A 17434-nucleotide genomic window follows, 5' to 3' on the forward strand; every position below is an offset into this window, starting at 1 on the left:
ATCGAAAATTTTGCTCGGTATAAAAACAAATTGTTTTTTCGCTGTAAAAAAAAAAAAAATAAAAAAAACAAAAAAAAAAAACTACTTGATGAAATCAAGTGAAATTTTTTTTTTCAGAGAACTTCGTTCCATAACGGATACGTACAATTTAAACTTTTTTTTCGATATTTTCATTTTTTAATGTCTTGACTAAACTGTACAAGTACCCAAAAAACAAGATGATTATCTGGAGCACATTCTCCTCCAAAAGATGTATACACTTACATATCTGTCAATGAACTTTGTAAGATACGTGTTCCAGATGTCATACACGTTGGGCCACTTGAAAAGCGCAATTCCTTTTTCGTATGCCTGAAAAATAAAAAGTTACCAGATTTTACGTAATTACAAAAATCTCAAACACAATGATTACAAATGGAAAAATAGTGAATAACAATTATAATCTAGATCGGCATATTAACTCTTTTCAGGTTATTTCATGCCGAATCCAGTTATTTTGGAAATGGTATTCATGTAGCATTCAATTATTTTGTAGAAGGCTTTTATTCTTCAAGATCTCTGTATCCACAATCGCTAGTTTGTAGTGTTTCATTTGATTGTTTTATCGTGGATTTTATTGTTTTTGTTCCCTGCCCTGCAGAACATGAATGATATTTTCAATAGGAGAGAGATGTTTTGTACATTTTAAGTTAGAAAACCTGTCAACAAGTGGGAAGATAGAAAGAGAAAGTGGGGAAAAAGAAAAAGGGGGGAATGTGGGTTGGTGTTGTTTTTGGTTTTGCAGAACATGATTAAGTTTTGCAAAAGGAAGTAGAAAAAAAAAAAAAAAGCATCAACATTAAGTGCATTTTGTCTCAGGAAGCCGATATCTTCAGACAGCCTGATCTGGTAGCACCAGGAGCTCAAAGGAAGATTAAATCTGGACAATATTGGGAGAAGAGGAGACTGATGGCATGACCACATTGGAAGAATGGATGAGAGTTCTTGGGTCAGTAGATGTAGAACAGTTAAGGTAGCAGGGTCAGTTCATAGGGGGAGGTCAAGGAAAACATGGAAGTGATAAGGATGGGCTTGAGAGAAAGAAGGATATATAAAGACCTGGCCAGAGATAGGGTAGTCACTTTCTAAAAGGTTAACAATATACAAGCATTTAACCGCTTTAAGAAATAGGCATGTAAAATGGCCGTTAAAATGATGACGGTGATTACTGGAAACTATTTGCACAAGTGAAATAAATTTTTTTTTTTTTAAAAAAAGAGCAAAAAAAGAGGAAAAAAAGAGAAAAAAAAAGAGAAAAAAAAAGAGAAGAAAAAAAAAGAGAAAAAAAAGAGAAGAAAAAGAAAAGAAAAAAAGAAAGAAAAAAAGAAAAGAAAAAAAAGAAAGAAAAAAAAGAGAAAAAAGAAAAGAAAGAGAAAAAAAGAAGAAAAAAGAAAGAAAAAAAAGAGTAAAATAAAAGAGAAAAAAAAAAAAAGGAAAAATACCTTGAAAGCCTCTTCGTAATAATTGTTTTCTTCAAGAAACATCCCATAATTTATGATGATTTGGGGGGTTGCGATCCGGAGGTCAATAATCCGGTCATAAACAGCTTTACAACTCTTATAAAACAAAAAAATAAAAAACAAAACAATAATTTAAAAAAATATCAATAAATAAATATTGATTAACGAAAGCATCGGTTAAAAGAAAATTCCCCGAGTTCAACAAGATGTACTTAAAGAAGGCCGGAGGTTACATCGACCGAAACGTTGTGAAAATGACACTGAAGATGAGAACAGTAGTCCAATGAATCCAAATAATACGAATAACCAATTCTCATCTCAAAAAATTCAGAAATGTAGCATCGATTTAAAACAAAAAACAATATAGCATCAATTTAAAAGAAAAACAAAAAAACAAAATAGCACCGATTAAAAAAAAAAATATCATTGATTAAAAAAAAATAGCATCGCTTCAAAAAAAACAAAAAAAAAAACAGCATCGATTTAAAAAAAAAAATAGCATTGATTTAAAAAAACAAAATAGCATCGATTAAAAAAATGACATTGATTTAAAAAACAAAAACAAAATAGCATTGATTAAAAAAAAATATAGCACTGATTTAAAAAAACAAACAAAATATCATTGATTTAAAAAATAAAATAGCATCGATTTAAAAAAACAAAATGGCATCGAATTACAAAACAAACAATATAGCATCAATTAAAAAAACAAACAATATAGCATCAATTTAAAAAACAAACAATATAGCATCAATTTAAAAAAAAAAATAGCATCGATTTAAAAAATAGCATCAATTTAAAAAAAATAGAATCGATTTTAAAAGAATAGCGTCGATTTAAAAAAAAAAAAAAATAGCATCGATTTAAACGGTATACATCTAATATAAACAAAATTCTTGTAACTTTCATTTTTTTTACCTTAAATGTTCCAAAAGATTCTTCCAAATCAGCATAAAACGACCAAACTTTCAGAGATTTGTGCACGCGATCTTGAACAGTTTCAGCCTGCAAAACACATTAAATATATATGAAATGCATGTTTATAAATAAATATATCTATAATGTAAAATTAAATTTATATTTATGTTTGTATGTACAGGATTCATCCTTAAACTAATTAACCGATCATTGTGAATTGCGGAACACAAATGCTAGGCATGAAGGGGTCATAATATAGGCTATATTTAGTTTTAGTTTTCATGCGATGGGGATTAAATTATGTAATAAGTTAGATATATTTATATATTTATATGTACAGAATTCACTTTCAAACTAATTGATATTATGAATTTCGGAACACACCTGCTCGGTGTAAGGACACTTGTGACAGTGTCATTGGGTGTAACGATGATGATGGTGATGATGATAATGGTGACAGTTATAATGAAGATAAGAGAACGCATTGTTGGCGGGGGGGGGGGGGGGGTCTACATTGGTTGCACACACAGTTGTTTGTACGTGTGACCTGATACTGAGAATATGGTTTTTTCTGCAAATTACGACTGACAGGTGACAGGCCAGAAAAAACATCCTGCCAAGATAGCCAGCATCTTTTATAAAAAAAAAAAAAATGTTTCCAAAGATGGCAGACAGGGTGCGTGTCAGGGTTTACGGTTTGCCACAAGACCACCCTTAAGAGTTTGCTTTTTTGTTTTTTGGAAAAAAATGACCAAAGATAACCGATTTATTCATTTATTTTTTTCTCCTTCACAGAACTGCCTCTTGCAAAAAAAACCCCTAAAAATATGCAACTGAAGCCCGGGTGGGGGATGAACCCTCTCACTGAAGTGATAGAGGTAGCGCCCTAAGGGAGGACAAAAGCAAATGAACCCTCCTAGTAGAGTGATGATAATAGGCAGAGACCCTCCTGCTGCAGGTGGCTTGTTTGTTTGTTGTTGTTTTTGTTTTACGGCATATCAACCCTTTTCAGGTTATTTAATGCCGAATCCGGTGGTTTTGAAGAACAATTTTTTTAATAGAATATATTTGTTTTTTGCAAGTCGGTTTCTATTTAACCCATAGTTGGGACCCTAACAGGTACTACCACTCCGGGTCAGAGTGGACCTGGGAGCAATGGCAATTAAAGGGTGGCTTCACACTCCCCAGAGCCCGCAAGCTGGGGCCTCACCATCGGATATAGTTTAAGGTCATATCCAGGACCATGCTGCAGGTGGCAGTGAGTGATATAGATTTGAAGAAGAAGAAAAGGAAGATTTTTTTTTTTTTTTTATTTTAATTTGAGAATTACAAAAACTGCCTGAGATTGAATTATTGAGAATCACGAGATTTTATCCTGACCCTTAATATAATGAAGGACAAAATAGCCTTGAGGACACACTCAGTCACCCGCTTGAGAACTCCACACCAGTCAGAGAGAAACCTCTAACTCAAATCTCAATCTATTCTGAGCCCCTGAAAATACACTGTAAAGAGACAAGCTCCAGACCTAGGACTGATTGCCCTGACTTTACTAATGGAAGCCGCCAGTCTGCGAGCATTTCTATTTAGGGTCAGAAACTTACGAAGGATCAGAATTTTGTAACTTTCAATGAATAATTTTTTTTTTTTTTTTTTGTTTATCAGAAAAAATGACCACTGGTTTTTCTTTATTGGTTGATTACCTGTCGAATTGAAGGTGCAGTTGATTTCAGATCTGCCCCCGGATGGTGAAGACACAGACCAAGCCGCTGTGAAAAGGGAACTCAGCACGACATTGAAGCAACGTATAGCCAGCCGAAGTAATCAGTGTTGCCACACAGACTTAGGGTCGTGCACAATTTGGGGTAATGAGAAGGTGAAAGCTCTTTATGAAAATTCAGATGCCCCAGATTCTTATGAAATTTTAATGCCAGGTATTAAACATCGATTAATAAATATTCTCAAAATTTCAGGTTCTTTTGAGAATTTGAAAGAGTTTTTAGGGGACACTCTCTCCCATTTAGAATTCAAATATTTCAGATTTGCATTAAATTTGATCCATAGTCATTAGACGCCAATTAATTAAAATTCCCTGAATTTTAATTTCTTCTTAAGACCCCTTAAGCTTAATTAAACCTTGAATTTTAGACATTTTCTAGAATCAGAATCATGTAATGGATTATTTACACTATACATTAAGAATTCAAATATTCATAAATACGGGGCATACTGATGAGGTTTCCCAGCGTGTTGGGAAGCAATTCTCTTCAAGACAATGCTTAAACAACTTCGTATGTATGGGAGCTAGTTCTGGTTGAAGCTTTTCCAGCACTATAAGTGGAATTGACTTTATGAAATTATTTTTATGAATTAAGTTTAAAAAGCAAAAGTCAAGTCTCATGGTTCAATTGTGCTCCTGTCCTACTAAAGAACTGACTGTTGATTTTATACACCAGGCCATTCTGCTTGTGCGATGATAAAACTTCTCAAATGTACTTGCAATGTTAGACTGCATAAAAGTTTGGTCAAAATCAGACCTTTATTAATGAGATGTTTTTCTTTTTGATTATTGATTTTCTATCTAAGAACACTCCCAGACACGAAGTACAGTTGTATGAAATTTAAAAAAAAAAAATTTGTCCAGCCGTTTTGGAGTCCATAAGGAACAAAATCGCACAAAGGGCCAAAGTAATGTTGCAAGGCATGTGACCATTTATACAACTAGGCCATTTCTCAGTCACCAGGATCCTAAGATACCACAAGGCCACCACCCATGGTCTACAGCATGTAAAACGGACATTGAATATAATAGAACGATTAAATGTGATTTCAGAATAAATACGCTGAAATTGCTCACCTCATCGTGGTATGAAATTTTACGAGGCGGAGGAGTCGTTACTCTCTGCATCAACTTCAAAGATTCATCGTAATTCCTGCAAAAGAAATAAGGAAATAGTTAAAAACAAAGTTGAATGCCTTACAGACATTTATTTCACTGACTTGTTAGTTTGCTACTTCGAATACATGAAACAAAAATTTTAAACAATAAACTGTATGATGAAAGAAAGAAAATATCGTACACCAAAAATCATATACTTTGATCCAAGTTTTATTTTTATAAAGAAATTCAATTTTAAATAGATTTGAATTTTTCCAATACCCCCCCCCCGTTCTCCCATATTAAGAAAAGCTTTTTAAAATCTTGCAAATATTTGAATTATCTCCCTTGTCCTTCAAAATTGCATTGAGAGATTGTTAAATGGTTAATCATAAGATTTGGTTTTCTTTTTTAAAGATTAAACTCCTTGATCAATTTCACACGAGCTTTGGTGTGTACACCATAATCCAATTTGTTACTAAGGCCACTGCAAATGTTATATAGTCATTAGATATTATATAGTGTTATGTTATATATATTATATAGTGTTATATATACAGTATCGGCCATAATATAAGGAACGGAAAAAAAATTTACAATTATTCATGAATATTTAAAAAATTAGAGCATGGATTTTTCTGAAATACTCAGAATAAACAAATAGAACCAATGTGTATAAACTAGTATCAAAAAAAAAAAAAAAATTACGATTCAATATTGAGAAATATTTTAGTTTTAAATTATATCTGTGGATTTATCCTGGCCAAAAGTTAAGGAACGGAATAGAAACTTTGTTTTTTTTTAATGCAAATGTTTTAAAAAATAAATTAATTCAATATTTAGTGAACATCCCTTTATTCTTTATGACCTCACTGCATCTTCGACCACAAGACTGGATTAGTTTCTTGCAAAATTCAGGATTTATCTTTTCCCACTCTTCCTTCAATAAATCCCACAAATGATTTTGATTTTGGGGATTCCTCGTCTGTGCTCTTTCTCCAATCATTTTCCAAACATTTTCTATCGGATTCAGATCCGGACTCTGCGCTCGTCAGTCCATTACTCTTATTTCTTCTTCCTCGAGGTAACTTATCACTTTTTAGCTTTATGGCAAGGGGCATTATCTTGCATAAAAATGTTTGGCTGATTAGGTGAAAAGCGTAAGCTCTCAATGACATGTTGTTGAAGGAGCTGCTTATAAGTCTCCGCATTAACCCTACCATAGATTTGAACTAGAGGGCCAACTCCTTCCGAGGATATCATACCCCACACCATTACACTTCCTCCTCCGAATTTAAGTGTCTTTTTAACACATTTGGAGGATAATCGTTCACCTGGTTTACGCCGTACATGCTTCTTTCCATCAGATCCAAACAAATTGAACTTGGATTCATCGCTGAAGTGAACCTTAGTCCATTGTTCATCAGTCCAGACGACATGCTCATGGGCAAACTTCAAACGGCTATTTTTGTTCTTCTTGGACATCAAGGGTTTAGATACTGGCACCCTGGCATGCAATCCGGCAGCTGCTAACTGTCGAGAAACAGTTTTTCTAGATATATTTTTCCCAGCCTGTTCATTAAAATCACAAGAAATTGATGTTGCGGATTTGAATTGGTCACCAAGAGCCTGCCTTACCATAATCCTATCTTCTCTTTGAGACGTTTTAGGGGGTCTGCCGGTTTTAGGGGATGCTTCTAATGTATTTTTATTCTTATATCGAGCTATCACACAATGAACAACACTTTTTGATCTTCGAACGATATTAGAAATTGTTGAAATTGATTTCTTTTCTTTGTAATTGTCTAAAATTAATTTTTTTTCTTGGAGAGACAGAATTTTGCGAGTCGGTGACGCCATTTTTCTTTGTTGTGCTTATCAGCAGTTCCAATATTAAAAACTAGCTATTTTTATGTAAAGTTTAGTCTCTTAAAAATAAATTTTCTATTTCATTCCTTAACTTTTGGTCAGGATAAATCCACAGATATAATTTTAAACTAAAATATTTCTCAATATTGAATCATAATTTTTTTTTTTTTTTGGTACTAGTTTATACACATTGGTTTTATTTGTTTATTCTGAGTATTTCAGAAAAATCCATGCACTAATTTTTTAAATATACATGAATAATTGTAAATTTTATTCCGTTCCTTATATTATGGCCGATACTATATATATTTTATTGGTTGTACTTTTAACAAATGCATGCCTAAGTATATACATGATACTATTAAAAGAATAGTATTTTTGAAATCAAACAAACAACTTGAAAATCAACAAAGTTTATTTACATTTCACTGATAGCATATGACAAGAGAGATTTCTATCGGTATGTGAGTTTGGTGATGTGGTGTTAGATGGCTGGTCAGGGCTATGGTAAAAATGTCACTACCTGCCTAAGTCGCTCATTCTCTCTTCTGACTGATGAGTAGAGTTGCCAGCTAGACACTTGATGACAGTTGGCAGTAGTTGAACACAGACCGGAACTCAGAGCAGATGGGGAGATGAACAGATCAACCAACAGATGGCCACAGCCTTGACAGGACGTAGATGCGGACTTAAGCATTTTCTAGATCAAGGGTGGGCAAACTACGGGCCACCCAAGGAATTCATGCGGCCCTCCAAGTATTGAATATTGAATGCCCAAGAGGATTTTTTATATTCAATAATGTGAAAATTAATTGCATTTTTTCTTTGGAATCCTTTTATTTTGTCTAATTTAGATATCAATTATATTGGAAAATATACTATGCAACCCTTGCACTGAAAAATTTGCCCATCCGTTTTAGGTGATGTCCCACACAGTATCCAACCAATATATCCGTAAAATTTCAGAGTTTTCTTTTGTTTGATATTATTTTTATACGTGTAAAGCATGCACTTCCCTCGACAACTGCCAGTGTTAGAAACTAAGCGATATGGTTGGCCACGATGGAGAATAAATTTCATGGCACACACCTGGGGGGGGGGGGGGGGTCGATGAGTTGTCACAGTCTCCTTGTGTCTAAATCGTCTAACTGGTTAGTGGAAGAGAAATCCTTCACGACCGAGACAATTTTTATTTTTGTTCCTTTTCTCCACATTAAAAATACGACCCCGGTGTCTAACTCTACCCTCATGGGGAGGCAAAGCAAAGTAGGAACTGTCATTTTCCTTATCTTACCTCTTTTATCCTTACATTTCAGAAGGAATCTTTATGACCAAGGGGAAAGAATTGCTGTTTTCTGGTTTAGAATTGATCCATATAACACTTGTCATTGGTTATTGAGCTTGAAGGAGTATAATTTTTTTTTTTTTAACTCTTTACATCAAATTGCTTCATGCCATGAAAACGTGTTGAGTAATTTTAGCATTTAATCAAGAATTTGTTTTTTGATTATTGGAAAATTTTTATTACTTTAAACAAAAATTGTTTGTTTGTTTAGTGTTTAATGGCCTCAACCATTTAAAGGTCAAACAAGTTTTTTTTTTTTTTTTTTTTTTTTTTAAATCAGTATTTACAGGGTGTCCCAATAAAATGTATACACTCTTTAAATGACCATAAAACCAACATTTATTATAAGAAAGAAAAGTTTCATACATCAAAATACTGTGAACAAATATAGAAACCAGTTAATTATCAAGTGTTCAAATTGTTGGCCATTGTGGTCCATGAACAGCTGACAACGCTCACTGATTGAATCGAAAATGTTCCTTAATCAGTTCAATTGGTATGTTGACACATCTTCTTTCAATGGTTGCTTTCAACTCATTCATTGTAGCTCGTTTTGTGGCGTAAACTGTGTGTTTAGCATGCCCCTCATCCCTCTACCCGCCCCCAAAAAGAGAAAAATCCATGAGAAGGGGGGGGGTCAAATTTTGTGAGCGTGGACAGTACTCGATACTTCCTCTCCGTCCTAACTATCTGTTTCGCAGGTGACTATCAAGATATGCTCTTACGTGGCGAAGTGCTCCATCCTGCTGGAAGCGCCATTCTGTATTCCTAAACATCTCTTGAGAACGTGGCATAGTCTATTTATGTAGCAAGTTGAGATAATTTAAAGAGTGTATACATTTTATTGGGACACCCTTTATAAAATGCAGTTTGATTTTATGCCAAGACAAAGAATCATTGGTGCTATATTTATTCTGAGACAAATACGAGATGAGAAGATTGTAGATGTGTTTCTGGTTTTGTGAAACTGCTTTGCCTTTCAGAACAGAGATATTCATTATTCTATTTTTAGATCTTCCAGTAGAATCCAATTGTTTTTTATGAAGTTTAATATATTTTATTTGTACAACGATAACTATGAAGATGAGGATAACAGTCTGCAAAACAATTAAATTAAATATATTAAATTAATATTAAATTAATATTAATTACATTAATATTAATTTAATTAAATTAAATTAATATTAATTACATTAATATTAAATTAATATTAATTACATTAATATTAATTAAATATATTAAATTAATATTAATTAAATTAAATTAATATTAATTTAATTAAATATATTAAATTAATATTAATTAAATTAAATATATTAAATTTAATTAATATTAATTAAATTTAATATATATTTTTTGTACAATGTTCATCAACCAATATTTTAAAGCAAAAAAGTTTTTTATTTAATTTTTTATAATTTTTATAATTTTTTTTTCATTTTATTTATTTTTTTTTTTAAATCAGCATATATGAAATTCAGTTTAGTTTTATGCTTGGGGGATTAGTGCTATCTTTATTCTGAGACAAACACAAGATGAGAAAATTGTAGATACGTTTTTGGTTTGTGAAACCGTTTTTGTCTTGTAGAACAGAGGTGGTTATTATTTTAGTTTTAGATTTTCCAGTAAAGTCCAATTATTTTTTAGGGAATTTGATATAGATGTTATTTGTAAAGTGCTTAAAAGTTTTTCGAGGTTGTTTACTTGGAAGAACTGGAATCTTATTCTTTCAAAGTCTTTACATGCAATTAGTGTGTGTTTAACGGACACAAGTTTTTGACATGGTATAAACAGAGAGGGTTCGTCTTCCTTTTACAGGGTGAAAGTGTGTAACGAAGGTATGACTTATTCGTAGTCTGGCTAGGATTACTTCTTCCTTTCTCTGCTTCCCATATCCCAGTCACCATTCTTTGATGGTAGGTGATATCTGGTATAATTTTTTATTAGGGCAGTTGTTCCATGCTTCCTGCCATTTAGTAGAAATATATTTGTTAAGGGTTCAATCATGTCCTTTTCTTATATTTTATTCCAATAAATCAGTTCACAATTGAAATACTGAAAGACAATAAAAGTGAAGGAACTGATTTGAATCGTATGGAAACCTTAATTTCACACGCAAGCGAATACACAAACATGTGACTTTAAGGTAATCACAATTATCGCCCTTTAACTCTGGTCATCATCATCATCATCATATCTTGTCACTCCATCTCTTCAAACAGCAGCGTGCGGTTTCATTACCAACACTGAGGTCTTCGTCCGTGCAGTTGGGCCCCAGTGGGCAACATATTAAAATGTGCTCGATGGTCTGAACTTGGGCACCACAGGGGCATTCAGCAGTTGTAGAGTAACCCCACATGAGGAGGTTGTCGCCAGTTTTTGCAACTTTTGCCCTTGCCCTATTCAGAGTGACCCACTCCGAACGGGACAGGTGTGTGCCAGGTGGTAAGGTTTCACTGGGCTCTGGCAGTGCTATATTTGTAGACTGAGGGTCTACCTCTCTCCACATCTGCAGCCGGTAAGAGGATGTAGGAGTGTCCGGTAGTTCCTCCACTGTGGCAAAGCTTCGCCGGGACACAAGTCGTCTAGCCACCTCCGAGTAGCGATAGAGAGGGTGTCTGGTAATACTCTGGTAATATCATTCTTTGCCACAAGGGGCATAACACCTCACTTCCAGATTCGCTTCCTTCTCTATTCCCTGGACTCCGCAGCATGCAAATCGCATCAAACTACACTCCTGTTTTGCATTCGCACAACAGACATTCGAATTCTCATAAAGGGGACAACTTGATACAACGGTTTTTTATTTTTAATTCTTTTTCGGTAAATGAATTGCTTAACGTCATACATCATATCCATTTTGTTTATAAATGTACATTTGTTGTAAATAGAATTACGGCGCATGTCGCCAAGTCCCGGCTTGCCCAGGATGCAAAGTAATTCAAAGTGTAGTATCTGTTCTGGCAGATGCTGCAATCAAAGACCATATGTGAGGGCAACCTCACATATGAGACCATTGTTCTTGAAACCCTTCATGCTGTTATATACTGGATATTATGATGATGACGTATATTCTGTATTGTTTTGGTTGTTCGTTTAGAGAGAGCCTTAGTGTTTCATCTAGAGACAGGGTACATTCTACTACATGAGCACCACCTGTAAATCAACTATAAGAGATTTTTGAATATCTTGATAGATAGACTGAGAGATAGTGTGTTTGACATTTATACATATATATTTGTTGTAAATCGTCTAGTGATTGGAATGACCGCTGTTCATTTATCAAAGAATAATGAGACACTTTGTTATAAACAAACTTGGTTTATTTAACAAATATTCATATATACACAATATGGTGGTGGAGGTGGTGGTGGGAGAGGTGCGAACGTGACAGGCGGTTCCTCGTCGTCTGTGTCTCATTCTGCGTCTCTGCCTTGTTTTTGTTTACCATCTCACTTTTATGGACTTTCGACCTGGTAACCCATAAACCAATTGACGTCATTGACCCATATTTTGACCAGCCCGGCGTTTGCTTTTGGTCTTACCTGCGACTGAATTACGTCATCTCCAGGTCATCCCATTCCCGGATTCATTTTTGTCGGCTAGGATTTAAGTTCATTCAAACCTTGCTCCATACAACGGCCTGACCCATAAAACGACTTGCGTCATAAGACCAGGTCATCCAATTTCCGGGTTCCATTTTTGTTGGCCCGGATTTTGAGTCCATTCACACTTTACCTCTCCATAACAATACCAATTGTCACTATTCAGTTCCCTCTTGGGGGAACTGGCCCCCTTGCCTCAAATCTCTACATTAAAAAATGGCCTTGTGCCTAATTTGCTCAGTAGGGAAGCAAATAAATACATAATTACGGCAAATTTTGTGTACTCATTTCTTGGCAAAGAGGATCATGCAACCTTTCTCTTTATTCCTCTACTTAGGAACCTCCTCCTGCTTGTTAAAATAAAAACATTCCCTGACAACGCCGGATATGCGCAACTAATAAAAGACGAAAGAAACAAACTGAATTGAACTAAAAATAAATTTACTTACTCGTGTCGAATTTCCATCTCAGCCCATTCACACCAAACAGAGGCAAGGTCAGCTACGTGCTTGAATGGAACTTTGATTGCTTTTTCAAAAATAATACGGGCCTAAAAAAAAGAGAAAGAGAAAAAAAAGGCAATTAAATTTAAACAGTTCAAATCTACATAAAAAAAAAAAAAATGGTACTTGTACAGTTTAATCAAGAGATTAAAAAATGAAAATATCGAAAAAAGTTTAAATTGTACGTATCTGTTATGGAATGAAGTTCTCCGGAAAAAAAATGTCACTTAATTTCATCAAGTAGTTTTTTTTTTTACAGCGAAAAAAGCAATTTGTTATGATACCGAGCAAAAGGTTCGATTTTTAGGAAGAAAAGCTAGTATTAAAGATGGGGAGGGAGTGTCGGCGCTTTACATGGAGTTATCTCCCCGTGGCGTGTTTTACAATTCAAGCAAAAATTAAAAACAAATCCAAGATATCTGCCTTCAACGTGCTCTCATAAAAACGTGTTTTTCCACTCTAAAAAAAAAAAAAAAAAAAAAAAAAAAAAAAACTACTCGATCAAATTAAATGAAATTTTTTTTCAGAGATCTTCAATCCAAAATGGATATGTACAATATAACCTTTTTTTTTTCCCGATATTTTCATTTTTTAACGTCTTGATTAAACTGTACAAGTGCCAAAAAATATACTAAATCCACTGTTTAAAAAGCACTCGATATTAAGCATTTAAGATTTAACAGTTGAAAGGCCAAATAAACATTTTGATTTATTAAAATAAAATGGAGCCTTTTTTTCTTTTTCAAATTTTCGAATATTAAAATATTCTTCTTCGGGGAAATACAAAAAATTGAAAATAAATTATATTTTACGCACCCGTTATGGAATGAAGTTATCATAAAAAGAAAATTTCACTTAATTTGATCTAGTTTTTCCAGAGGAAAATCAAATTTTAATGAGATCCATCGTATCCTGGCCAAGCCTATTTTCATCGACTAGGAGGAGCGGAGGGCACCAAGGGAGATAACTCCATCACTGCTTAAAGTTTGTCAAAATTTGACAAGATTATTTTGAAACATGGACAGAAAAATACCTAGATAAATATTTTACTTTTGTTTTTCACTTATTTTACAGAGTTTATTTAATCCCTTTTTCATTTTGTCCTTTTTTTTTTTTTTTTTTTTAAATTACATTTTCACCCCTACAAGGCCCATTGCCACTTTGGTCTAAAGGGCTACTATCAATGGCAACAGCTACCGGGGTACTATGTAGGGAGTTGGGCAGCAAGATGTCGGTTCACGTTACACTTGAACTTCTGCATGTCAGTACATTTGGGGTAACAGGGACCTGGAAGGGAATTCCAATGTCTAGCGGTTCTGGGGAAGAAACTACTGGAGTAGAAAGCTCTAGGGATCTCTACTGTGTGGGGGTGGGATTTAGCTGCCTGTCGGGTTTGTCGAGGGTGTTTACGTTGTGGGGGCACAAGTGCTTGCAGTCCTTTGTTAATCCCTTTTTCATTTAAAGGCAACCCTCTCCTCAGCTGCGAAATAGCAAGATGGCCGCGAGACAATCAATCTCATTCAAATTTGATTTTCCTCTGTAGAAAAAAAAAACAAACTACTTGATCAAATTAAGTGAAATCTTTTTTTGTATGAAAACTTCATTCCATAACAGGTAGATTTTTTTTTTTTTAACGTGTCATAGTGAGGATAACACTTGGCACATCCTCAGAGGTTAGAAGCTGAGGTTGAATGATGTTTAGATGTCCGGTAAGAGTGTTAACATTTGGTCGAACACACATGTCAATGATAATAGGAAATTCTGTTTGAAAAGCATGTGACATTAAGAATCAAAGATTTAATGGTTGAAAGACCAAATAAGTGAAAAATTGATCGGATTTCCTATTATTGCTGATTCATGCGTTCAACCGAACATTTACTGGACATTTAAACATTATTCAATTTAAATTTTCAACCTCTTAAGTTTTTTTTCTTCTTTTTTTCAAGAAAATTTATACTTGTTCTTTTTTTTTAACAACGAAAAAAAAAATTTTTTTTCACAAAATATATCAGAAAAATGATTTTTTTTTTTTTTTTTTTAATTAATGAAAACATTGTCTGCTAACAGATGATTTGCTAATTGCGTCAGCTTTTTCTTGAAAATTTTCCGGCTGCTTTCCGTAAATTGCGATCACAGTCTCGGCTCAGGTTTTGAAAGTTTTTTATTTTTATTTAAAAAAAAATTCATTTTTTCGCAAAAACTACCGGAAAAGTGATTTCCTTTTATTATTAACGAAAACATTTGTTAACAGCTGATTCACTAACTGCATCAACTTTTCTGGCTGCTTTCTGTAAAATGCCGTCACATCCTCGGCTAAGGTTTTTGATAAATACCAAAGAATCAAATGCACTTACGTCATCAACTTGTTTAGCACTTTCGTAGAATTTGGCAAATTCAACCCAAAGTGTAAAGAATTTTCCAGTTGCTAATTTGGGATCGACCGTTTGAACAGCTTCGGTGTATGTGGTGATCACCTGGAGTGAGAAAACATTAAATACATTAAAAAAAAAAGGAAAAAAAAAAGAAAAAAGGACAAAAAAAGGACAAAGGAAAAAAGGAAAAAAAGGAAACAAAAAGGGAAAAAAAGGAAAAAAGGGAACAAAAAGCGGAAAAAGGAAACAAAAAATAAAAAAGGAAACAAAAAATAAAAAAGGAAACAAAAAGGAAAAAAAAGGAAACAAAGGAAAAAAAGGAAACAAAAAGGGGAAAAAAGGAAACAAAAAGGAAAAAAGGAAACAAAAAGGAAAAAAGGAAACAAAAATTCTTTTGTTTCCTTAGGGAACAAAAAGGAAAAAAAGGAAATAAAAAGAAAAAAGGAAACAAAAGGAAAAAAGAAAAAAAGTAGAGTCGGAGACAAAATGCTAAGAAGTTTTAAACATTTTCTTTTTAATCTCTTCTATCTTAGTATCTATGCTACCAGGCACCGCCACTCTTATAGTGATAAGGGGAATAACTCTAAATAAAGAAAGTTCAAGTTTATCGGTCCTTAAAAAGACTAGCGAGTTCTAGAGAAGAAGTCAAACAAAATGGTGGCATTGCCGGACACTCAATATCATTCTGTATATAATTTAATGTTTCTGCGGCGAATAAAATGCGTTAAAATACGTCTACTTGTTATTAGAATATCCAACGATCCTGACGTCACATTTCTCTGAACACAACCATGTAACCTTGCTGGTGTGACATAATTTGACGAAATCTTTAAATAACGACATCATACTTACTTCCCGTGGTTTACCTTCAAACAATTTCACCCTCTTGTGCCATTCATGAACGTTGTGCGGATTCTGACGGAGCAAGACGCTAGAAAAACAGAAAGCAACAAAATCATAAGAATGAGTGTATGAGGATCTGTCATAAATAAATTTATAATTTTATTTATGCATAAACCTAACATGGAAGGAATATGAAACAGCAATATACAAATAAAGTTCCTGCTTAAGACAGACAGATACCAAATCTCCACGATTAATAGAAGTAGTCATATAGTTACAGCTTCAGACAGACAGCTACAAAATCTCCACTATGAATAGATACGGGTTGGTCATTGCAGAAATATCAATTTATTAGCCATTCTGGTCGAGTTTCATCCAACTCATATCCTTGATATTGTTGGCCTTTTATCTATGTTCGGCTTTTGGAACAATGTTGTTAATGGTTTTCTTCAAAATACTAGTAAATTCCTACATACAGGACCATTCCTTCTGTAGTTGTTTTTTTTTTTATTATCGATATTTACCGGCGGAATTCCAATGCAAAGCCTATCTAAGAACGCTCTCAGAGACATAAAGTACATTTGTGTGGGAAAAAAAAAAAAAAAAAAAAAAAATGGTCCAGGCGTTTTGGATTCCATAGGGAACAAACTCACACGCACAGAGAGAAAGTACCTTCTATATATATGGTGGGATCCTTCTACTGCTCCAGAAGATATCTCACTACTGATGCAATTCTCTATCTGTATAAAAGCCAAGTACGTCCAAGGATGGAATACTGTTGCCATATCTAGGTAGGAGCTGCTAAAAACAGCCTATCCTGCCTTGACAGAGTACAAAATAGACTTTGTGGCTTAGTGGGGGATGCCCTTTTCTCTACCCTGCAACCTCTCTCCCACAGAAGAGACGTTGCGAGCCTATCCTTGTTTTATCGTTATTTCCATGGCAGGTGCTCGTCTGAACTCCAATCTCTGGTCCCCCCTCGCCAATCTTTCACGAAAAACACCCGTCTGGCTGAATCCACTGTGAAAAATTTTCCCCACTCTATATCTGTGCCTAAATCAAAACGCGGATTCCATGAACAAAGCTTCTTTCTTAGAACTGCACGCCTGTGGAACTCTGTTCCGTCTGCCTGCTTCCCACCTGACTACAACTTGGATGTCTTCAAGTCCAATGTTAACAAATTCCTAATGAACCGCCCCCTTAAGTAAACACTTCATCAAATCTCCACACTAACGTAATGTACTTGCAATAACCCTTATCCCTGAGTGGCTTCCGGGCCTTGATAAGTGGTGATCACTGTGTAAAAAAAAAATGTATATATATTTTATTTTTTTATTTATTTATTCTTTATTTATTTATTTATTTTCCATTTAGTGTCGTCTAACAACTCTTGCTGACATTTTTTTAAGTGATGACCTGTACATTTCAGTTGACCTATATTATTTTGCCCTATATATTTTTTTTGCTCCTTTAACATTTCCTGTCTGGGTCATTTTGACTTTTGTTTCCGTTTATTTTATATTTAACTTTATCATCTTTTTTTTTTCTCTCTCTCTCCTCTTTCTCTTCCCTGATCTTTCTTATTTATTTTTATGTCTCGGA

General features: G+C 34.0%; 1 protein-coding gene across 1 annotated transcript in view; it reads right to left on the reverse strand.

Annotated features, from left to right (window-relative positions):
* LOC145268688 (pre-mRNA-splicing factor SYF1-like) overlaps positions 1–17434 on the reverse strand; it is a 107811-nt gene that overhangs the window by 54535 nt on the left and 35842 nt on the right. The window contains exons 9-15 of the mRNA XM_080124200.1: positions 15842–15920; positions 14972–15091; positions 12564–12664; positions 5275–5350; positions 2418–2504; positions 1482–1595; positions 265–351 (exon numbers count right to left, since the gene is read on the reverse strand). Coding sequence (XP_079980326.1) covers positions 265–351; positions 1482–1595; positions 2418–2504; positions 5275–5350; positions 12564–12664; positions 14972–15091; positions 15842–15920 — 664 coding nt within the window. The remainder of the gene's footprint in view (positions 1–264; positions 352–1481; positions 1596–2417; positions 2505–5274; positions 5351–12563; positions 12665–14971; positions 15092–15841; positions 15921–17434) is intronic.

This window comes from Euprymna scolopes, chromosome 44 (assembly GCF_053919585.1).
Source record: "Euprymna scolopes isolate OS-2025 chromosome 44, ASM5391958v1, whole genome shotgun sequence".
Taxonomy (NCBI): Eukaryota; Metazoa; Mollusca; class Cephalopoda; order Sepiida; family Sepiolidae; genus Euprymna; species Euprymna scolopes.